General features: G+C 35.8%; 2 protein-coding genes and 1 pseudogene across 2 annotated transcripts; 2 read left to right on the top strand and 1 right to left on the bottom strand.

Moving 5' to 3' along the window:
- The first annotated feature begins 298 nt into the window (after nt 1-298).
- LOC102607293 (uncharacterized) lies at nt 299-3,240 on the top strand (annotated as a pseudogene).
- A 3,746-nt stretch (nt 3,241-6,986) lies between these two features.
- Nucleotides 6,987-14,727, top strand: LOC102606997 (ABC transporter G family member 31-like). The gene is made up of 24 exons (XM_052431770.1): nt 6,987-7,326; nt 7,733-7,741; nt 7,913-8,037; nt 8,199-8,287; nt 8,747-8,831; nt 9,117-9,279; nt 9,371-9,447; nt 9,542-9,686; nt 9,790-10,091; nt 10,185-10,466; nt 10,541-10,857; nt 10,936-11,096; nt 11,169-11,429; nt 11,505-11,570; nt 11,684-11,814; nt 11,910-12,242; nt 12,339-12,629; nt 12,702-12,785; nt 12,873-13,006; nt 13,128-13,355; nt 13,464-13,635; nt 13,734-13,821; nt 13,935-14,101; nt 14,186-14,727. The coding sequence occupies exons 1-24, from the start codon at nt 6,987-6,989 to the stop codon at nt 14,450-14,452; spliced, it is 4,317 nt and encodes a 1,438-aa protein (XP_052287730.1). The 3' UTR covers nt 14,453-14,727.
- Nucleotides 14,728-20,114: 5,387 nt separating this feature from the next.
- Nucleotides 20,115-23,900, bottom strand: LOC102624249 (CASP-like protein 5A2). The gene is made up of 4 exons (XM_006488019.4): nt 23,662-23,900; nt 23,045-23,357; nt 20,803-20,935; nt 20,115-20,512 (listed from the first exon to the last, which is right to left on the bottom strand). Exons 2-4 carry the CDS (start codon nt 23,251-23,253, stop codon nt 20,321-20,323), a joined length of 534 nt encoding a protein of 177 aa, XP_006488082.1. The 5' UTR covers nt 23,254-23,357; nt 23,662-23,900; the 3' UTR covers nt 20,115-20,320.
- Nucleotides 23,901-24,702: the final 802 nt, after the last annotated feature.

Here is a 24,702-nt window from a genome sequence, read left to right as displayed (position 1 = left end):
CAACTAATTCTGTTGATAAAATCTCTTAAATTAATAAGAGGTATGGTAACAAAATTGGCTCTCATGGTGGGGAGGGTCTGTATTTACTATTTTTGAAATAAAATGAATTATCGAAAAGTTAAAAAGAAAAAAGAAAAGAAGAAGAAGAAGTAAAGTATCATCATTTTCGTATATAAACTATTAAAAGTTAGTTTAGTTAACTTAGATTCTTGTTGTCAGGCATATTACTTTTTAAACTATACTTAATCCGACAAGCAAGTTTGGAATGTGGTATGCATTACTTTTTTGGCTTGAAAAGGAAAAATTGGTTCTTGGCAACACTCCTCAAATTCAATTAGTAGAGTTAACATCACTGTTCTTGGAGGTGATTTTGTAAGCAAATTGGAGAGAGGCATGCTTACATATGTCTCAGCAAGCAACGATGATTATGATTCTTCCAAGTATGTTTTTACTTCTTAATTTGCGATTCATTTTCTTCCCACAAAAAAAGTCATGATTACCCTGCGATGAAACTGCACTTGCATATGTTGTTAATGCAGTTAGAGCTGAATCAAAAGGAAATTAAAAGCATGGTCGATACGTTTCTTAGTCTAAGGATATATTTGGTTAGAATTATTATGTAGTGGCTTTTAATGGAGGACTGTAAAATAAAATCACCACCCAAACTATAAACACATATCGTTATATGATAGATTTTATAATTATTTAAGCGTAATTGAATGCTTACAATGATCTAGACGTCTAGCGCTTAAGTCTTTGATCACTATAGAATCTTCACGTTATTAATGTACTTCACATTTATTCAGATTAATGCATGTTTCCCAATATTTGGGATTCATTTTCTGTTTCTAATGAGTGACAATATATAAATTAAAAGTGATTCGCAGTTTGACGATAATGAGGAAAACAATGGAGGTAATTCCCCCACGATTTCGGAAACTGTGGAAGGATTGGGATCTGCGAGTGACGGTACTACTTAGCCTAATCTTCCAAATAATACTCATCGTTTTGGGTCACCGCAGAAGGTTTGATTCCAAGATTTGGATTAGAATTGTTGCGTGGTCCGCATACTTAGCTGCAGATTCTGTGGCGACTTTTTCTCTTGGTATTCTTTCAGGCAACCTCACAGATTTGTTTGATGAGCACGCCAAATCTCTCGATGCAAACACAGAATTAGAAGCATTCTGGGCCCCGTTTCTGCTTTTGCACCTGGGTGGACCGGATACTATTACTGCGTATGCCTTGGAAGACAATGAGCTCTGGTTGAGGCACGTGCTGGGACTAACTCTCCAGACATCAATTGCTTTTTATGTCTTTCTCATGGCTTTGACAGGTGGTTCCCGCCTTTGAATTCTATCCAGTCTCATGTTTGTTGTTGGCTTTATCAAGTATGGAGAACGAACATGGGTGCTCAGGTCAGCAAGCAAGGAAAAACTTAGACAATCAATGTTCACAAGTACTTCTAGCCCTCGGTCTAGTTCCAGTTCCAGAGACATTGACTTGTTTCGTGACCAAAATGAAATTAAGAATGAGGAGGGGTATATTACAAGACCAACAGTAATGGTTTCTGAGGTTCAGCTTCCGGTAGATCTCTCAGTCTATGTTAACAGCAACAGCTCCATTTCTCACAAAGAAAAACTACTTACCGCCTATGGATTCCTGCGACTAACTAAAGGCCTTTTTTTGGATGCTGTACTCAGCTCCAGAGACAGAGATGGTAGCAAAACTGTTTTTAGATATCTTTCCTTCCAGAATGCATTTCAAGTTATAGAAATGGAGCTTGGATTGTTATATGATTTGCTTTACACCAAGGCACCGCTACTGTATACTCTCTGGGGGCTGGCCCTTCGGCTGCTCACTTTCTTTGTTACCTGTTGTGTGTTAGTGCTCTTCACTTTCTTTCAGCAAAGCCAAAAACAAAAGTATTATTCAAAAGTTGATCTTTCCATAACATTCTTGTTGCTAGTGGTTGCAATTATCCTAGAGATATATTCGGTAGTGTTTATGGTGATCCCTTCAGATGAATTTCTTATTTCGTTTATTAGGCGTAATAATAGCAACGTTTCCACTTCCACATTGCATTTTGCCCTTTCTTGTTTACCATCAGTACCAAAGAGTCCTAGGTGGTCGCATGAAATGTGTCAGCTCAGCTTGCTAAGGTTCGTTGCAGTTGAACCCCGGCCTTTCCACAAAATCCTGAAGCTCTTAGGCATTGATAAAACGCTAGAAAAGCGATGGTGTGTAGCTCATGAAAAAGTCCCCGAAGATCTTAAACAAGTGATCTTCCGGTTCTTCAAGCAGAAAGGTACGGAAAGGAAGGCATGGGAAAGCAATAGCAAAGCTTCCTTTATCATGGTGCCTGGTGCCCAAGGAAATAATGTAGACGATGATGATGACAAGTCAATTAGTGAGGCTGCTCCAAAGCTTGAAGATGACCCTGGGAACAGCATTCTCTTCTGGCACATTATTACAGAAGTTTTGTACCGCTTAGATGGAGAGACATAAGAAACCAGGGAGCCGTTTAAGGCCATTGCTGTACACTGCGACCCATATCATGCAAATTTCAAGATACGTGTTCTATCTCTTAGTGGTGCATCCTTCCATGTTCTCAATTGGAGTACTGGATTTGAGTAGCTTTGAAGATACGGTTCATCGTGTTAGGAATGAAATACGTCGGAATACTAATTCCACTTCTGATGTGTGTGGAGATCTGGTTAAAGAAGAGTGCTACACAAAATTTCGCAGCACGGATAGACTTTTATACGATGCGTCGCGTACAGTTGCCCATCTAAGGAAAAAATACGGAGAACAGGTTGAAATTAATAATTAAAACCATTCTGCTTATTTATTTGTGGTACTTAAAATTAACGGCTAATAACTAATGTCTTAATTATGATTGACAAGCACAGGCGCAGGCTCAGGGACAGGGTCTAGCTGAGAAATGGAATAAACTGGGTTGCACTTGGTTGAAAATTCTGGCATTTGCAGCAAGCAAGAGTAAAGGAAGCCAACATGGTCAGCAGCTGAGGCGTGGTGGTGAATTCCTCACTCATGTTTGGCTTCTCATGGCTCATTTTGGTATGACCGACCACTTCCAAATTTCAGAACTACAACTAACTAGGCTTTATTTTTATTAATTGGAAATACTACAAGCAGTCCATTGTCATATACTCTATCTATAATGGAGTGTCATCGATCGTAATCTTATAATTTGTTTGTTTTGATGTTTCAGTAATTACTTTCACAAAATAATTTCTATCTGTTGTCTCAATATTATAAACAAACACATGTTGTTCAAGTTTTCATGCCGGCTGAAAACAGAGCTCAATGATCCAATTGCCATAAGTATTTTTTAGGGCGATTGCGATGAGTTTTATCAACCCAATATTTGATTCAAGATTAAACTTTCTCGGTACAAGATATGGATCCAAGGATCCTTAAAATATAATCTTAAGGTACTTAGACATCATTAAAATATTTTAAGATGTCACACTAAAACTAGAACAGTACTAATTGCGGTTACTTCATATAATTATAAGTACTAATATGAATGCTAAAGCCATAGTTGCATATTCTCTTGTGAGCTTCGTCGAATCATGGATTATTGGATGGCTTGGGATCATTAATGTCATAACCGTTGTCTTCTTCATTCAACTCATTGAGAAATTTGGTTATGGTTTCCACGAGAAGCCGGTTCGAGTTTTCTTGATTATCAGCCACGCCAGTACTGCTACAACTGCCCTGCCCTTCAGAGTTCTACAAACAAATTAAATTTTATTTACTCAATAATAAGCATAATCTAATATTAATTTATTATGGGAATATTGATAAGGAAAATTAAATAAAAATAAATACCCTTTTCTTTTTGGTCGAACTAGACCTGACAGCGTCCATTATTACAGCAATCTCGTCAAACCGCCTCATCTGTAAACATTAAATTAATTATTTGATCAGCTTCGAATAGCGGATTAATTTTGTTTTATCTACCTTAGAAACATTTTGTTGAAACAAAGAAAGGCAATTGTGTTTTTGTAGATATGTAATAATAATCAAACCCATGACTAGCTAGCTAGCAATGATGTTGATTGCTGTACCTGCTTTACCATCTTTTCATACTTCCTAAAGGAGCGATAAAATCTGGCCTCATCATCATCTTCCTTGGACATTATTTTCTCTCTTTGCAAGTTTTAAATAGTTAACACCTTTAATTTCACGCAGATAGTTAAGGCTTTATTTATAGTGTATTTGGTCTCGTGAAATTAGCTAGCTAGGAGTGTACGTAGTTAAGCTTCATTGAGATCGTGATCAGTTTATAACGATTATCTGCCTTCTTTTCATAAAAAGTATGGAGACAAAGCAACGTTATTTTGGCGATTGTTCATTTATTCTACGTTACTAAAGTATGCTAACGAGACTCTTGTGATCATGAGATAATACTGTTATAAGAGTCAAATGCAATCTTTTTATCCACGCTTTATGTACATTCATACCATACCATGGCAGTATATTTCTAAAACCAAAATTAGAAGATCATTCATATTTGTCAAAACTACTAGGTTACTTGCAAATCAAGTTAGCTTTGCTCTATAGGCTGATGCTATAATCATTTGCTACAGTCGATAGATATTTGAAATTTGAAGAAAATGTACTTATTGACGCTCATTTTAATATCTTTCGTATAATTATTATTCTTAACATCACCTCAAGATGACAAAAAACAATAAATTAAGTGACACTACTGCCAAACAGAAAAGGATACTTCCAAGCATTTTGAGCACCTTAGTTATGGAAAAATTACTAATGAAAATCCCTGGTCAATTACCTGAGTGGCACAAACACACAATCGAACAATGAATTAAAATAGTGTCAATATTTCATACGGTTGTCTTCAATTACACTAGGAAACTCAATCAATTTGTATATCCCAGTCAAAATGATATTCACCCATTCATAATCACCACACCAAGTATTCATTGTGCGGCCTGTTTTCAAATCTCTGCACACAACAACAAAATCAAGTTTCAATTTTTGGGCATCTCGGAACAGAAAAGGCAAGAGAAAGATGGCACAGCATCAATATAAGCTTTTCCTTATAGTCCAATAATGCAGCGGGAGTTTTCTTCCTCTTTCTGAATTTTTACATTCTATAACCTTCATTTAATAGAAAAGATGGTAAAGCAGTAAACCAGCTAATGAAGGCCATGGCTGTAGCAGTTTCAAACTGTTCGCAATGATTCTGGGAACAGCTTTGAAGATCATTGTCAGTGAGAAGTGTGATGCCAGCTGAATCATCAGTTAGCCATTAAGTTGAAACCAAAGTTTTCGTGATCAACAAGCTCACAAATCAGAACAAATGTCTTCAGCTGGTGTTAAAAGCCGGATCGTAAATAAATATGTAACATAGGAGAGAGAAGAGAGGTTGGATAGACAAGCAGTTCAAAATATCTCCATCGCTTGGGTGACAAATTTAGCTCGGCAAGGTGCCATACAGCGTAGTAATTTCTAACTGCGGCAGTCAGATGTAAAAAATGCAAGGAAACAATTCTTTTGAGAATTGGCAGTGATAGTGACATATGCTGCAACAACTTAGTTCAGCTATAACTGCTATATGTCAATATCTTACCCCATCACCCAACGGTGAACAAGCTGACAATTCTATTATTGTGCATGGTCCGCAAACTCTGCAAGCCAGCAGCCGCAACAAGGAAGGTGATGAAGCAAATATCAGGGAAGTTTTATCCCATGACATGAATCAGAAATTTTAAGGATTAGCATGATATACAGACCCAAAAATTTGAAAATCCATCAGTTAGTTAATCACATCTTAATTCAAAGCCGGAAAAAAAAAAGCAATTAAAAAAGGGTCAGAAATATGATTACTTGCCAAAGCTGTTGAAGTCCAACAGAGATGGTACACAAGAGAAAGCATACACAGAAGAAAGCATAACTATTTTATTTTCTTCCAGCCTGTGTAGTTTGCTGGCCATTTCGCAAAGCAGTTTAGACATTTTAAATGGGCCTGAGTATGTGGGTTTGGTGCGAATTCAGGTGTCAGATTCATCAAATCCTTAGAGATCCTGGAGAACTCAAAATGCTAATCCTTCAGAATATCCATTTGCACGCCCCACTTGAAACTTGTAATATGTATAATACACAGCACATCCACAAGAACTTCAGTTTTATCCTGCAAGAGACAAACAGGTGCTCTGTCTTCCTCTTAAAGACTCGAAAGATATGGAGCCCGATATATTTGGGAACATTTAATTATGAATTTTATGTTTTTGGTTGAGTGAAGTTAAAATATGAAATTACATGTCAAACCTCAAATATGTTAAATATGAATATGAGAGGGCAGATAATAGAACTAATTTTTTTAAGTGAATGCTTTTCTTTTCTCAAATTTTTGGCGGCACCTTGCCAAGGGAAGAAATGTACTAAGGTACCTTTCCAATTTATTAACAGTTTTTCTACATAGAATTTTAAATGACAATATACAATTGCATCGTCATTGAATGATGTGAATGGAAGTACTAGGCCTTTTCAAATTTCGGTATACAATGAGACAATAAATAACATTAATTTTGTTCTCTCTCTTCATTACCACATCAATATTCTTCAATTTCTATAGAACATAACAAATAGAGACCCAAAAAAAAAAAAAAGTTTCCTTTATAAGCACGGGAAAGTTATGATAGAATACTTGCAAATCTTAGTGCAATCAAGGCCTTAACTCAAGAGATTTTTTTCATTTTTTTGAAATTAACTCTGAAGATTTGTGAAAATTGACTAGCGAAGTTTAATGAGAATCATTTACTGCCCAAAAAGTTTCAACCTTATATATTGCACGCTCATAATTTTTGAAGAATATCCTAGCATTTCCTTTCTAGGATAAAAGAAAAATACAATTCACCGTATTCCACACTAAACAAATTTCCTAGTTCATATTTGAATCTAAAGTGTAAAACAAAAGAGTGCTCACAATAAACATGGCAGCCTCAAACGGAAGCGAGTACTACGAGGTCGAAATAGAAGGATTTGCGCCGCCTTCGAATGCCGAGGAAGACGAGGAGGAGCTAATGTGGGCGGCGATCGCAAGACTGCCGTCGCAAAAGCAAAGAAACTACGCGTTGTTGAGGAGAACAAGTTCCGGAGACGAAGCGAAGACCGAGACAATTGATGTGAGGAAACTCAGTCGAAGTCACCGTGAACTCGTCGTTAAGAAGGCCCTAGCCACTAACGATCAGGATAATTACAGACTTCTTTCCGCCATCAAAGAACGTCTCGATAGGTACTCATCTCTCTCTCCATACATATGGATGAAAAATTGTGATGAGTTTTAACCTACAACCAATAGAAACGATGTTCAAGTGAGTTATACAGTGCCAAGGTCTTATTTTTATCTTATTCTAGTAGCCCTACGTTACATTAAATATAACTTACTGTTTTATTATGCTTTTTTTGTTTTTTTTGTCATTTGATCTTTTTCGACGGTACAAAATAATAGATCAAGAGAAATTACTGACTTTATACTTTGTTCTGCCTGGGAAATTTTCCAGGGTCAATTCCTGAGGCAAAGTGCGTTACTGTTTTATTAAGTTGTCGAGCAGTGATAGTCAACGGACGTCAAACCTCACAAATGTGAAAATATTTATAAAAAAAAATTATATATTTTTAACTGATAGGAGGAGCCCATTCGGCCCCTTCAATGAGACCATTATTTTTCTAAATTGAGTCAGGGAGAATTTTGATAGTAAATTTTTTTTTTTCGTACGGACGTCTGTTGTCAAAATTCAGGTTCTTTTATTATTATTACTATTTATTTATTTATTTATTTTTCGTGAAAAAAATATTATGTATTTGTCTAACTATTGTTTTTATAATCTGATGCGTGTTTGCGTATTGGTTGAATGTTAAAGGGTTGGTCTAGAAGTGCCGAAAGTAGAGGTGAGGTTGCAGAACTTAAGAGTTGCGACTGATGTGAAAGTAGGGTCTAGAGCTTTACCAACTCTGATTAATGCAACTCGAGATGTATTTGAGGTTTGTATATCTTTTTCCGTATTGAATTATTATTTCATTTGTGTGTATTCTAAGTATTTACAAATTTTGTGTTCAAAAGAAAATTACAATTTTTCTAACAAAATTTATAAGATACTTCTATAATAATTATTTTATTATGATTTCTTGTGGTTCGAGTGCAGAGAGTATTTGCTGGTTTAAGATTATTCAAGCCTAAGAGGTATTCTTTGACCATCTTGAACGATATAAGTGCTGTTGTGAAGCCGGGAAGGTACGCAATAGCCCGTGGAATAATAATACATCATACGTGCATATTTCTGACGTACTTCTGCTGTAAATTTAAGTGCTCACGCCACAGTTCACAATAGTGACATTTGTGATGTTAAGATTAATCACTTCACAATGAACTAATTCAGTAAGACAGTCTGCTCACCTAGTTCATGTTTGTAGTTGTTGTGTTTGTACTTTTTTTTAATTGGTAAATGCTCATAGCTTTTTCTTTGTTGCTAATTAATGTTACAAGTTACCCACCTGCTTATACTTGATAAATGACAATTCCATTTCACAGCAACTATAGATTACATGTCGCGGTGCAGTATGCTTGGTGGATTTTGATGCTTTCTGCTACTTCGTTGGAGAACTTTATTAGTGTCACGTGTTGTTTTATAAGTAGTCAAGTGAAATCAGCATTCCCTGCATATGATGGATACTAACTTTTTGTCATTTGTAGGATGACTTTGCTCTTAGGACCTCCTGGTTCTGGAAAATCCACCTTGCTTTTAGCTCTGGCTGGCAAACTTGACGGCAACTTGAACGTCAGTACTTGCTGCTTATCACATCAACAATATATAATTTCAGAGCTGTTATCCTTATAGTCCAATTTTTTTTTTTTTCTTTTTCGTCTGCTTAGAAGACTAATTATAGTCAAATTCTTTGTGAAATGTGTAATTTCATGGAACCTCTTACTAATATGATTTAAATTCCTACAAGCTCTTATTAATAGGATCTTCCTTGTCATTTGCGCTAAAATGTTGCTTTAGTCCTGCTCAACGGCAGTACTTGTGTTGTATGATGAATTACAAACCCATCTTTGTTTGCAGAAAAGTGGTAGTATCACGTACAACGACTGGGAGCTTGATGAATTTCAGGTTCAAAGGACTTCGGCATACATAGGCCAAACAGATAATCACATTGCTGAGCTCACCGTTCGCGAAACCTTGGATTTTGCCGCTAGATGTCAAGGGGCAAATGATAGTTTTGCAGGTTTGTTCATTCATAACTATTAGATGGTCATTAATTACGTAGAATCTTAGTCCTGATCATACGTGTTTCATTTTTCTTTCCATGTCTGTAGCATATATCAAGGACCTGACTCGCTTAGAAAAGGAAAGGCACATACGTCCAAATCCAGAGATTGATGCTTTCATGAAGGTCGTCATTTTGAAACACTGCCTTCTTCTTTTATTTTGTGCACTTACGTTTCCTTACATCTGTCTTGATTTAATTTAACCACTTTACTCAACAGGCATCATCCGTGGGCGGCAAAAAACACAGTGTTTCAACAGATTATGTCTTAAATGTGCTCGGTCTTGATCTGTGTTCGGACACTGTAGTTGGTAGTGAGATGCTCAGAGGTGTCTCAGGTGGTCAAAAGAAAAGAGTTACAACAGGTCCCTCCCTGCTTGCATTTGTACAGATGAGAAAATTTTCTTGAGGAATCTTATCATCATTGTTGGTAGACATAATAATAATTGTGCAGCTTATAATATGCAGGAGAAATGATTGTTGGGCCAAGAAAAACCCTGTTCATGGATGAAATATCAACGGGCCTTGATAGCTCAACTACATTTCAAATTGTGAAATGTGTGCGCAACTTTGTTCATCAAATGGATGCCACTGCACTGATGGCTCTTCTTCAGCCTCCACCTGAGACATTTGAGCTGTTCGATGATTTGGTGCTATTATCAGACGGCTATCTGGTGTACCAAGGCCCTCGAGCAGAGGTGTTGGAGTTTTTCGAGTCATTAGGATTTCGGCTGCCTCCTCGTAAAGGGGTTGCAGATTTTCTCCAAGAGGTGATTTGTTAAATATAAATACCGGTTATGATGTTTTCTTTGGGCTTCCTAACTTTTTTTTAAAAAAAAAAAATTTGTGTTTTTCTTTAACAGGTGACTTCCAAAAAAGATCAAGCTAAATACTGGGCTGATACTTCAAAACCATATGTATTCCTTCCCGTTTCAGAAATTGCAAATGCTTTTAAAAGCTCCAGATTTGGAAAGTCTCTAGAATCCTCACTTGCCGTCCCATTTGATAAATCTAAAAGTCATCCTTCAGCTTTAGCCACAACAAAATATGCTGTTTCAAAATGGGAGCTTTTTCGAACATGTTTTGCACGAGAAATTTTGCTGATCAGCAGGCATAGATTTTTTTATATGTTTAGGACATGCCAGGTATGCTTTAGCTGTCTACATCTTTGCTTGTTAATATAGCTTTTCGCTCATGGTGTGTTTTGCATGTGTTGAAGGTTGCATTTGTTGGATTTCTCACGTGCACAATGTTCTTAAAAACTAGACAACATCCCACAGATGAGAAAAAAGGCGCCCTGTATCTCAATTGTCATTTTTTCGGAATGGTGCATATGATGTTTAATTGCTTCTCGGAGTTACCTATTTTGATATCTCGACTCCCAGTGTTTTACAAGCAACGTGATAATTACTTTCATCCTGCATGGGCATGGTCCATTGCGAGTTGGATTCTTCGCGTGCCTTTATCCATCATCGAAGCTGTTGTTTGGTCTTGTATTGTATATTACACTCTTGGTTTTGCCCCTGGTGCTGGGAGGTATGTATTTCCTTGTACACATGATGTTTATGCTTTCCACAATTCGTTTGTAATCATAGGTCCCTTTTCATTTTTCAGATTTTTCCGTTACATGCTGTTGCTGTTCTCCATACACCAAATGGCATTGGGACTCTACCGCATGATGGCCTCAATTGCGCGAGATATGGTCATTGCCAATACGTTCGGATCAGCTTCTATGTTGGCCATATTACTGTTGGGTGGATTCATCATTCCAAAGGGTAGGCTTTGTTGTTTTGTATATTTTGACATTAATTCAGGTCTATTACTCATGTTTGTGTTTCACATTTCAGAATCAATTAAGTCCTGGTGGATCTGGATGTACTGGGTGTCACCGTTATCTTATGGGCAGAGTGCAATTTCTGTCAATGAATTTACTGCCACAAGATGGATGAAGAAATCTGCAATTGGAAATAACACAGTAGGTTACAATGTTCTTCATTCACACAGCTTACCTACTGATGATTATTGGTACTGGCTTGGAGTTGGTGTTATGTTACTTTATGCTTGGCTTTTCAACAACATCATGACTTTGGCCCTGGCCTACCTAAATCGTAAGTCACAAGAGGGAGTTTTGCTTTTTATCTTTTATCAGTTGATTATGTTCTGATTATTTTTGTTCATTACAGCTCTTAGAAAATCACAGGTGGTGATACAAAGTGATGATCGAGAAGAAAACTCTGTCAAAAAGGGTGGTCAGTCAAATTCATTTGTTTTCCTTGAGAATTATTGATTTGTAGCTATACTTTTGTCTAGCCAATACTAAAGAAAATTGGTTTTCAACTGTTTAATACATCTTATTATTCAGTGGCCAGTCAGGGGTGTGAACTAAAAACAACTTCCTCTCGGGAGGATGGCAAAAAGAAGGGCATGATCATGCCATTTCATCCATTGACCATGACTTTTCATAATATCAGTTACTACGTTGATACTCCCCAGGTGTGTCTGCCTTCTATTTTCGATACTTTCGCCTCATGTAATACGTAAAATCGATGTTAATTTCTCTTTTTGGGTGGGCCGTGGGTGGTTATCAGGCAATGAGGTCAAAAGGTATACACGAAAAGAAATTGCAACTCCTGTCGAATGTGAGCGGAATATTCTCACCGGGTGTTCTTACCGCTTTAGTGGGGTCAAGTGGAGCAGGCAAGACCACTTTAATGGATGTTCTTGCCGGTAGGAAAACTGGTGGTTACATAGAAGGGGATATAAAGATATCAGGTTATCCAAAGGAGCAAAGCACGTTTGCCAGAATTTCGGGATACGTTGAACAAGAGGATGTTCATTCTCCTCAGGTGACAATCGAAGAGTCTCTTTGGTTCTCTGCCAATCTTCGTCTACCAAAGGAAATCAGCAAAGATCAAAGACATGTGAGTTCCTTGGCACTTGCGAGTTGCGACCTCATTGTACTTTCGGTTGAATAGTTATCACTGTAGTGATATTCATTTTGCTATAACCCATTGCAGGAGTTTGTTGAAGAGGTGATGAGTTTAGTAGAGCTTGACAGTTTACGGCATGCGTTGGTTGGTTCTCCGGGTAGTTTTGGTTTATCAACGGAGCAAAGAAAACGCTTAACAATAGCAGTGGAGCTTGTTGCGAATCCTTCCATTATTTTCATGGATGAACCCACATCTGGACTGGATGCTCGAGCAGCAGCCATTGTGATGCGAGCTGTTCGTAATACTGTTGATACTGGACGAACGGTGGTTTGCACCATACATCAACCAAGTATTGAGATCTTTGAAGCATTTGATGAGGTTGGTCTGCCGTGATTTTGTGTGTAATCCCTTCTATTTTCTGGCAAATAATCTTTGGGTCGTAAACCACAGCTACTTCTTATGAAACGAGGGGGGCGGGTCATCTATGGAGGGAAGCTAGGTGTCCACTCGCAGATTATGATAGACTATTTCCAGGTGACATTCATTTGCCAGTGGCCACACTTCGAGTATTTGCTGGTTTTAATATATTAATGATCGGGATGGTGACTTGTTTATGTCTAGGGACTTGATGGAATCCCTCTAATTCCTAGTGGTTACAATCCGGCTACTTGGGTGCTTGAGGTTACCACAACTGCTGTTGAAGAAAGGCTCGGGGTAGACTTTGCAAACGTATATAAAAGTTCCGAGCAATATAGGTGATTGAATTGATGTCATATTATTGTTGCTGCCGTTTCAACACGAGATTTCGTCAATTATTTGACTTTTATGATGGTTTTATTACATATGATTTATTTTGCATGCATATAATTTCTGCAGGGAAGTAGAGTCTTCAATTAAGAATTTAAGTGTTCCACCTGATGGCTCCGAACCATTGAAGTTTGCCTCAACATACTCACAAAATTGGCTATCTCAATTTTTTATTTGTCTTTGGAAGCAAAATCTTGTATATTGGAGAAGCCCACAATATAATGCCGTCAGGTTAGCTTTTACGACAGTTGCTGCATTGATACTTGGCTCTGTGTTTTGGGAAGTTGGTTCGCAGAGGTAAAATTGTTTCCTCATTTCTTGAATTGGCTGTTACATTTTAAATTATTTTTTGTAGTAATCTTTTATCTTGAGATAGTAAGCCCATCAATATAATAAGCTCTTCAGGGACTCATCTCAAAGTTTATTTATGGTCATGGGAGCTCTGTATGCTTCATGCCTCTTTCTTGGGGTCAACAATGCTGCCTCTGTTCAGCCCATAGTTTCAATTGAGAGGACGGTGTTCTATAGAGAGAAAGCAGCCGGGATGTATTCACCAATTCCTTTTGCAGCAGCCCAGGTAACAATAATGCTACTAAAGTATATTCGAGAAGTTATAGTCTCGTCTAGACTCTAAAGGATAAATAAATATGAAAATCTCAATTGCTCCTTCCACAGGGTCTTGTGGAGATTCCGTATGTCTTTGTGCAAACATTACTATTTGGCGTCATCACGTATTTCATGGTTAATTTTGAAAGAACAATGAGTAAGATTCCCCCTTCTGCTCTTATGTACAGAATACAAATGGTGTTTTTTGCAATTGGTTTTCTTTCCTAACGCAAATGCTTTTATGTAATGAACATTTCTTTCATATTGCAGGAAAATTTTTGCTGTATCTTGTCTTCACGTTCCTCACCTTCTCCTACTTTACCTTCTTTGGCATGATGGTTGTTGGTTTCACTCCTAACCAGCACTTGGCAGCTATCATTTCTTCCGCATTTTACTCTTTATCGAATCTCCTTTCAGGTTTTCTTGTTCCACAACCGGTAAGTATTATATATAATCTTGAGCAAATAAATCAAATAGTACTTTAAATTACGAATCAACTTCTTATGTTTGTGGTATATTAGAGTATTCCGGGATGGTGGATCTGGTTCTATTACATCAGCCCTGTTGCATGGACTCTCCGGGGCATCATAAGCTCTCAGCTTGGTGATGTGGAAACCATGATTGTGGAACCTACGTTTCGAGGCACAGTGAAGGAGTATCTGAAAGAAAGTCTTGGCTACGGCCCTGGGATGGTAGGAGCTTCAGCTGCAATGCTTGTTGCCTTTTCCGTTTTCTTCTTTGGCATCTTTGCTTTCTCAGTAAAATTCCTCAACTTTCAGAGAAGATGAATGCTGGACCCACAGAGAGTCCATTAGTGCCAGATAGTCCTGCAAATCATCTTTAGATATAAATTTAGCTTCACATAATTAAACATTTAGACTGTTGGTATTTCTGATAATAATACAGAATGTGAGGAAATGTTAGTTGCAGAACTTTTCTTGATGATTAATCCAGTCTAGTGCAAGCAGATATATTGAAAATATGTTCAAGCCAATGTCAATGTACAACTTTAGTGTGTTAGGATGATAAGCTTGTTCTTGTTCACTGGTGTGATCATGTTATTATTTCCAATGTTTAATTGAAGTCTGGAGACGGTTCCATACTTCCATTACGGTTATGCCATTGTCACAAGTGCTCCCTCTTTTTTTACAAACAGAACTTTTCAATATATAATCTTTGCCCACAGAACAGAAGGTTTGAATTTACAAACGAAAGTTAAATTTCTTAGTGCAAATGTAAATATGTTTTTTACCATAGTTCCTAATTTTTGGAAAATGAGTTAGAAAAATGATCTGCTCATTTATTAAATGACTAAGAATTTTATTTATTAAAATCATGATATCATTTATTCATTTAATAAATTATAAACATAAAACAAGCATAGTTTTTTTAACTAACACTTAAATTAAAAAACCTAACGATGATAAAATATATTAAAAGATTCAATTTCAAATTATTTGTAAATCATAAAATTTTAAGTTTACTTGTCATTAAAAAGTTTTATTTTTATATACTTTGACCTGCATGCTATTAAATGTCCATGGGCTGTGTGCTAGCACACAAGTAGAGCTTTCTTATTGTACGTTTTTTTATGTGTCGTGCTTTTACACATCTAGAATCGTGTTGTGCTTTTAAGACCCACATATCTAAAATTCTTAGTCCAACCCAGCTTGTGTGCATGTCATGCAATGCCGCATGCCCACCAAAACGTGCTCATGTCGTGCTGTTCTCATGCCCGTGCTGCTCGGTACATTGGCCATCTCTAAACATAACATATATAATAGTCTACCTGATTTTGACATATATAACTAATCCACCTTGTTCTTATGAAATAAGTGGGCCAGGTGATATATTATGAAGGGAAGCTAGGTGTCCACTTGTACATTATGATATACTATTTCCAGGTGACATTCATTTTCTAGAGTCCATTCTTTGGGTATTTGCTGGTTTTAATATATTAATGATCTGGATATTGACTGGTTTATTTCTAAGGACTAGTTGGAATCCCTCTAATTCCTAGTAGTTACAATCCAACTACTTGGATGCTTGAGGTTATCACAGCCAACTGTTGAAGAAAGGCTCAGGATAGACTTTGCAAAATGTATACAAAAATTGCGAGCAATACAGGTCATTGAATTGATTTCATATTATTGTTACTGTTGTTTCAGCGTGTGCTTTCGTCAATTATTTGACTTTTATGTTATTTTTATTATATATGATTTATTTAGCATGCATATAATTTCTGTAGGAAAGTTGAGTCTTCAATTAAGAGTTCAAAAGTGTTCCATCTGTTGGCTAAGAACCAATGAAGTTTGCCTCAACATACTCGCAAAATTGGTTGTCTCAATTTTTTATTTGCCTTTAGAAGCATAATTTTGTATATTGGAGGAGTCCATAATATAATGTCGTGAGGTTAGCTTTTACGACAGTGGCTGCATTGATACTTGGTTCTGTGTTTTGGGATGTTGGTTCGCAGAGATAAAATTCTTTCCTCATTTCTTGAATTAGTTGTTACATTTTAAAATATTTTTTGTAGTAACTTTTTTTGTTAAAACGGTAAGCCAATCACTATAATAAACTCTTCAGGGACTCATCTCAAGGCTTATTTATGGTGATGGGAGCATTGTATGCTTCATGCCTATTTCTTGGGGTCAACAATGCTGCCTCTGTTCAGCCCATAGTTTCTATTGAGAGGACGGTTTTCTACAGAGAAAGCAGTCGGGATGTATTCATCAATTCCTTTTGCAGCAGCCCAGGTAACAGTAATGCTACTAAAGTATATTCGACACGTTCTAATCTTGTCTGAACTCTGAAGGATAAATAAATTATGAAAATCTCAAATGCTTCTTCCACAGGGTCTTATGGAGATTCTGTATGTCTTTGTGCAAGAACTTCTATTTGGTGTCATCACGTATTTCATGGTTAATTTTGAAAGAATAGCCAGTAAGATTCCCCTTTTGCTCTTACATACAGAATACAAAAGGTGTTTTTTGCAATTGATTTTCTTTACTAATGCATATGCTTTTATGTAATGAATATTTGTTTCATATTGCAGGAAAATTTTTGCTTTATCTTGTTGTCATGTTCCTCACCTTCTCCTATTTGACCTTCTTTGGGATGATGGCCGTTGGTCTCACTCCTAAGTCCTAACCAGTACTTGGCAGCTATCATTTCTTCCGCATTTTACTCTTTATTGAATCTCCTTTCAAGTTTTCTTATTCCACAACCAATAAGTATTTTATATATCTCTGCATCATCTTTATTTTGTCATATGTACATATACTCACCTTAAATTTTTTTACTTGTTCTTTGCACCACGTTTATTTTTTAATTTGTTTCAATCAACCACTTTGACACTAACAAATGACAATTTTATCTTAAAATGAATTAAAAGATCATTTTATTCTACAAAATTATTTTTCTCATTTCTTGAATGGAATGTTTAAAATTCAAGCTCTCCAATGGAATGTTTAAAATTCAACCTGGATTCCTTTCCTCATATATATCTTCACAGTCATTTCAAATTTATCCAAGTTTCCTTCCTCAATTCATCTCTCTCATGGCACCAAAGGTAATATGAAGAAGTGATAGGAAATAATATATTCAAAATATTATTTTAGTTCAAATTTTTTGTACAACATTTCTAATTTACGTTTATCTCAGGCAAAATACATTGATAAATTTCCATGCTTTTTTCTTAGATCCGTATGTCTGATTGCATGGAATACGATTCTTACAATAATGGGATTACTATAAAGTATTGTTCTAGGTAAATTAGTTTAACTAGAATTTTTTTTTCCAATGTGGTTGAATTGTACAGAATGTTATAATAGGCTCTTTTGTTATTACCCACCATTTATTTTTAATTTCTTTTTCATTATATGGATAATTATATTTTAGATATTAATATCATGTCGTTGTCTAGTTGGAGGTTGCTTGTAAAATGTCTGAATTATGAAATTTTACTAATTTCAGACCTTTTTTAAAATTTGTTTGTTTATTTTTTGTAACTTATGTCTAATTTTCAAACATTTACATTTGAATAGAAAAAGTAAGTTTTTATCATTTTTATCTAAATGCAAAAAAGGTTTGAATGATAAATAACTATTATATTCTAGAATATCTCTATAAAATAACTGATTTCCTAAACTATAAAATAGAATCCTCCTTTTTTTTTTTTATTTACAAGGACGTAAATGTCAAATAACCAAGTTTAAGATTTTTTTTATTATAAAAACAAACAAGATGTATGAAGATACCACTTATATTCATATATTAAAAAAGAAAAACAAACATGTGATTCAAATTTTCATATTCAGACCCATTTAAACTTCAGAAAAATTTAGATTTATTTAGATTTCAGAGTAGAAAAACAAACACTACCTTAGTCTTGTTTTTCAATCTTTTCAATATGCTACTTTGAGGATTATGAATAAAAATCAGAAAAAAGAACAAACGATAATTGTCAAAAGCCAAATGGTGCGCCTAAAAATAATTTTGTAGCCTTTTTTTTTAAATTGTGTTTTATGACTCTAGTCATATTGCTCTTTACTTTGCATGATATAAATTGAGTCGCCATTTTACTTCCATAAATTGTAAATTTTTTTTTAAAGGAAAATTATCTCAATAATATTTGTCTTTGACAAGACCCCATGATTTTCCCATGTTACAACATCTGTACCAATTCGGTCAATTTGAAATGGATCGTTTTAAACATTCCATTGGAGAGCTTGGTCTTAACTATTGGATTTGAGGCAGCTTGCATGAAAACTCACCATATTACTTATCTCATACTCATATCTAAAATTTATAACATAGATTTAATCCATAAATATATAAAATTGGTCTTAGGGCCTCTACTATAAACATATAACAACATCTCTGCCTCATCTAAAGATATAGTTGAAATTTGCACACTTCAATATCTCACTATACATACATTCATTTCATATATGTATATATAAACATAAACATGTTCAAAATGCAACTTATATAGCAATGCATATTGGGTTCGAACCTCAATTGATTAGAAACTAAACTATATGAAATTCTTTGTAATGTAGAAAAAATGAGATAAATAAGAAAATAGTGAGTTTACAGCTCAGTCAGTAGATATAGTGCTTATATATAAAAAAATAAACTAATGCTAATACATAACATGTGATCTAAATATGCATTGAACATAATTCATAAGCAAACATGAAATTATAAATATGTACATGACAAAATTACACCAAATAGTACCCAAGGGAAGTAACTGTCATACTAGGATCATCGCGTAAGTAGAATAGGAGAAGAACCTTTCAACTCCTAGAAGAATTAACTACATCCCATAGGTAGAGTAATCTAACTCTCAATGCGCATGTGCAAAACACCTAATAGGAAGAATACACATATGGTGACTAGCAATCACATTTCATGATTCAATCAATCATATAATATACATAAATATATTCATAATATTGTACTAAATTATACTATCAAATATAATAACATTATAATAAATTATACTATCAAATAGATTTATGAAGCTATAGATGGATCAATTGTTGTAGCTTGATTAAAAATATAGTTTTCAGATGCTCTCATATTTTTCGAGAAGGAAATTATGTAGCAAATTGCTTGGCTAACTTAGGTTTATCTTGTTCCATGTATACTTGGTGGGATTATCCACTAATGGCTATTAGGAAAAAAGTTATTTGACGATTCTTGGGGCTATCCTAAGTATCGTTTCATAACTTAATCTCTTGTATTCGAAGATTTTATAACTCTTCTCTTTTTTATTAATATATTTTCAGATTTATATTAAAAAAAAGATTTATGAAGCTTCAATAGTTATTTTATAGTTTTCATGATACATATTAGTTCTTAAAGCAGCTCTAATAATATATATATATATATATATATATATATATATTTATTTATTTTTATTTTTATTTATATTTATATTTAACTAGGATATTGAGTTATCTATTGCTTCATGGAGATCGTGTTCAACCCACAACTTTCTTAACTAAAAATAAATCGTTACTTTATAACCCCTAATTTCTTTCGTATTATGTTCTTAATGCGACCTTCCATGCTAACGAGCAGAAATTGTCAAGATCGTTCTTCTCATTTTTTAAATATTTATCAAGAAATTAAATTTTGTCTGCAATGAAGGCCATGATCCTGAAGCTTACACAAGTTTAATGTTTACTGGTGAAATTGCTTGATGAGATATCAGAATCAACGGCTACTGCCGAACAGAAGAGGGTACTTCCGTGCATATTAAACACCTTAGGTACGGAAAAATTAGTAATGAAAGCCCCTGGTCAATTACCCGAGTTGCACAAACAAAGAATCCAACAATGAATTAAAATGTCGTGTTCCTATTCCATATGGTCGTTTTCAATTTCACTAATAAACTCAATCAATTTGTATATCCCAGTCAAAATGACATTCACCCAATCATAATCACCACACCAAGTATTCATTCTGCAGCCTCTTTTCAAATCTATACACACAACAACAAAACCAAGTTTCAGTTTGGGAATCTCGGAACAAAAAAGGCAAGAGAAAGATGGCACAGCATCAATATAAGCTTTTGCTTATAGTCTGATAAGGGAGCCAGAGTTTTCTTCCTCTTATCTGAATTTTTACATGCTACAACCTTCTCATCGAGATGCCAATGACCAAAAATTTAACAGAAAAGATGGTAAAGCGGTAAACCAGCTAATGAAGGCCATGGCTGTTGCAGTTTCAAACTGTATGCAATGATTCTGGGAACAGCTTTGAAGATCATTGTCAATAAGAACTGTGATGCCGGCTGAAGCACATGCTGCAGCAAATGTAAGAGTAGATGTTATCTGCAAGAAAAGACACATCATCAGTTAGCCATAAAGTTGAAACCAGAGTTTTCATGATCAACAAGCTCACAAATCAGAACAAATGTCTTCAGCTGGTGTAAAATGTGGGATCGTATATAAATATGTAACATAGGAGAGAGAAGACGGGCTAGATGGATAAGCAGTTCAAAATGTCTCCATTTCTTGGGTACCAAATGTAAATTGGCAAGGTCCCATACAGCACAGTAACTGCTAACTGCTATGTGCCAACAACTTAGTTCAGCTACAACTGCTATGTGTCAAAATCTTACCCCATCACCAACAGTGAACAAGTTGACAATTCTACTATTCTGCAACGATCGCATCACTGAAAGGGCATAAATATCTACAATTGCCAGTGAAAGGCTCCACAAACTCTGCAAGCCAGCAGCCGCAACAAGGAAGCTGACGAAGCAAATATCAGGAAAGTTTTATCCCATGACATGAATCAAAGATTTTAAGGATTAGCATGATATACATACCCAAAAATTTGAAAATTTATCAGTTAGTTATCACATATTTATTCAAAGTCAGAAAAATGCAATAAAAGAAAAAGGGAAAAAGGTCAGAAATATGATTACTTCCAAAAGCTGTTGAAGTTGGAAAAGTTTTCCAACTGATGATACACAAGAGAAAGCATACAAAGAACAAAGTATAACTATTTATTTTTTTCCAGCCTGAGTAGTTGCTGGTAATTTCACAAAACAGTTCAAACACTTTAAATGGGCCTCAGTATGTGGGTTCAGTGCGAATTCAGGTGTCTGATTCATCAAATCCTGAGAGATCTTGGAGAACAAAAAATGTTAATCCTTCAAATTATCCATTCCCACACCCTAATTAAAACTTATAATACATATAATACACAGCACATGCACATCCACAAGAACTTCAGTTTTATAGAAATATCCTGCAACATTAAACAAGTGCTCTGTCTTCCTCTTAAAGACTCAAAAGATATGGAGCCCAATATCTTTAAAATTTTCATTTTATTTATCAAAAGCACCTCAGAGTGCAGTAGGAGGGCTTCTTTATGGGCATGCTTTATTATCTGTGACAAACACCATGTTAAAGCCCAAACTCAAAAATTTGGCCATGTGCCTGTAATCACAAGACAAAAAGAAAGCTCCAATCTAATACCATAATTGAGCCACAAAGACCTGCAAAGCACAGCCAGCTACACACTAATTTCCCTATAATGCAGAAATAAGGCGGTTGAAAACATTGCACAAGACACAAACGCGTTGCCTATTGGTTACCAAAGACGTCCATTGTGGTGGTCAATGATAAGAAAACTCACACTATCATGTTATAGTCACTAATGGCCCACAATGATCAATCTTGCTAGCATATTATATGCTGCATGTAGGAATTGAGTATAATGCATTCAAGAATGCATAGTGTAGAATTGGTATAAAGGCATGTTCATGTGTCATCCCAGCTCCAACCAGACACTTTAAGCAAAGACATATGGATCAATCCGTAACAAGCATTAGCTTTCTCTGACAAAAGTCTTCAACTACCTCTGTAACAACAACCCCACCCACACCACCCTAACCCCCACCTCCCCAACAAAAAAAACCTTCTCTTTCTCTCAATTGCTCTAGTATGTTGATCACTTCCTGGGCTTCCCAATAGAGACGGTCCCAACTTTCAGTGCCAATTCCTAAAGAAAATGAAAAGCCTATAATTCTTTCAACACTTCCTATCCAACCATAATTGAGTTTATTTCTGTAGAGGCACCCAATGGATGCATGTGAACTACACAACTTAACCTAAATTCTACATATTCAAAGCCAATTACATGGCATGAAAAATACTGAAAACCTATACTCTAGTGTCTTAAAGAAAGAGATGTTGACCTTCTGTCTAGAACAAAAGTGGATCCAATAAATCCTTTACACTTCACACCACATTTCGTATCTACAATAAACTTTAAATTTAACAAAATTCATATTATGTTACTGAAAGTATTTAATCATACATACAACTGAATTCATCCTTGCAAACATGCTCTTGTATTTGAGTGCAGCAAAACTGATATAAACATGATCACAGCAGGATATTCCACATCTCAGCTTTACATGAAAATTCGTTACTGTTATAGATTATTGCCCCAGAAAAACTACCAAACTACCAGGAAAGAAGAATGTAGAGCATGTTACAGCCAAAAAGTAGCAGTGAATTAAATCATTCACCACTTGCCAACATTTTCAATACATCAACTTGCAGCTGCCAGTAGCAAAAACCAGTTCAATGTTCAAATCCTGTAGTCTCAGCATTGCCAACTGTGTTTTCCAAATGCCATAACCAAATCATATCTTGATTAGGTATTTACAGAATAGTAATTTATATTTGATCTGTACGTCCAATCTTTTAAATGAATATAGATAATCCCATTCTAAAACTAGCTTCCAGTCACTCACCCCCTCAAAATGGTATATGCATATCAAATTTCATTGACACAACAATACAAATAAAGTAGGAGAAATTTATAGAACTGGAAAGTCATGTTACCAGAAAGCAGTGACCGAAGGAAAGTCGCTAGTGGTGGCCATCACACAAAGTGCTGCAACAGCAAAGATAAATTGAGATACACGCAAAGCCAGCCCACCAGGCGTCGCCGGCATGCCCTGTATGTCCTTCATCCTCACTCTCGGGGCATTCCCACCTTCTGTAGTTGGAGGATCTTCAACCGGGTGAACCGACGCGTGGCTCACGTTCATCTCTTGACGATCACAAGCTTCAATTCATAGCTCTCTATCCCTCAATTTCTCTCCGTAAGCTACTATCACTTATGTACCGAATTAAAAGCACCAGCGTGTTACCACTGTATCAGATTAAAAAATAATAATAATAAATCAGCCAATCAAATTCTCTTCACCACAAACTCCAATTCATAGCTCTCTCTCTCTCTCTCTCTCACAATTATGATTTATCAAAATTTGCATCAAGATGTCCAATTTCTGCCGAATCATCAACAATTGATTCTCTTTTTTTATAATAAATAAATGAAACTAAATATAATCGCTGTTTGGTGGCGGAGAATTTTGTGATCAGAATCAAACATAAATGAAGATCTAACAAATAAGTGAATAAAACTCATAATCTAAATTTACGATAAATATTCTGACCTTAATTATGAAGAACCTGGCAAAATAGTTTAACAGCGAAGCGTAATTGCCGTTAGAAACTGTGATTGAGCTTATGTTTGTTTACGAGCAAAGCAAAGCAAAGGCGAAAGGTCTTTACAAACCTCACCAGTGTTTGCTGAACGGTCGACTCGCGACACTATTGGTTGTCAAGCCGCGGAAAAGTTTGCAGAGGGTCATCTTAGTAACTTCATTCTCTCTGGAACGTACGTTAGTTTAGTTGAATTATTCACGAACTACGACACAACGTACACGACGATTGTCCAATAACGACATAATTTGTCAGTTAGTATTAGCTATTAGGTTTTGCTTAATATTGAGGAATGGTAGTTTTTAAGATATGTAAAATAAAATTAACAGCTGTTTAAAAAATTAGATATTTAATAAATTTAATGGCTGTGGAGTAAAAATTAGTGAAACTTATACATATAATTTTAATTTTTTTTTAAATTTGTGTTAATATATATTAATATCTAGGACGGTATCATAGTGGTATCGTGTCACTTTCTTTATCTTTTATGGTAAATTTTCATATAACCCCTTTAACTCTTTTTTATTTAACCTTTACTTTACATATATTAAGTTAATTTCAACTGCATCCATGTGAACATTACCGAAATACCCATGCCGACCAACGGTGACCGGATTTCAACTGACGGCGACGGGAAACTCAAGTTAGACACTTTCTGGCCGAGCTGAGTCCAACGGTGGTGGTGGTGACCTCTCACGTGTGGTGATGGCGCCGAATCGAGCTCCCAAAGCCGTGAATCCTTCAACGACCAATCAACGGCAAATCGGCACCCCCGGTGGCTGTGATTGGTCGGAAAATATAGAGGGAATCGTGGGGAGCAAAATCCAAGTGATAGCGTCACCGGAAACTAGAGAAATCACGGCGAATTGAAGTGGCGGTTCCGCAACTTTTCACGGCTTCAATCGGCAGCTTTCCGATCGCTTTTTGGCGACAAGATTGGCATAGAGATGACCGGCATCGTACGATCTTCCGATCGGTACCAACTTTGGCCG

The sequence above is a fragment of the Citrus sinensis genome, chromosome 8, assembly GCF_022201045.2.
Source record: "Citrus sinensis cultivar Valencia sweet orange chromosome 8, DVS_A1.0, whole genome shotgun sequence".
NCBI lineage: Eukaryota > Viridiplantae > Streptophyta > Magnoliopsida > Sapindales > Rutaceae > Citrus > Citrus sinensis.
This window is presented reverse-complemented; position numbering and strand designations above follow the sequence as displayed.

Excerpts from the sequence above, each read along its gene's own strand:
- LOC102624249 (XM_006488019.4), bottom strand. The coding sequence starts at position 23,253 with ATGAACGTGAGCCACGCGTCGGTTCACCCGGTTGAAGATCCTCCAACT. Across the intron at positions 20,936-23,044 it reads CCTTCGGTCACTGCTTTCTG|CTTCCTTGTTGCGGCTGCTG; the intron begins GTAACATGACTT and ends TTGCTTCGTCAG. Across the intron at positions 20,513-20,802 it reads TGTTCACTGTTGGTGATGGG|ATAACATCTACTCTTACATT; the intron begins GTAAGATTTTGA and ends CTTTTCTTGCAG.
- LOC102606997 (XM_052431770.1), top strand. The coding sequence starts at position 6,987 with ATGGCAGCCTCAAACGGAAGCGAGTACTACGAGGTCGAAATAGAAGGA. Across the intron at positions 10,467-10,540 it reads ATATGTTTAGGACATGCCAG|GTTGCATTTGTTGGATTTCT; the intron begins GTATGCTTTAGC and ends CATGTGTTGAAG. Across the intron at positions 11,815-11,909 it reads ACTACGTTGATACTCCCCAG|GCAATGAGGTCAAAAGGTAT; the intron begins GTGTGTCTGCCT and ends GGTGGTTATCAG.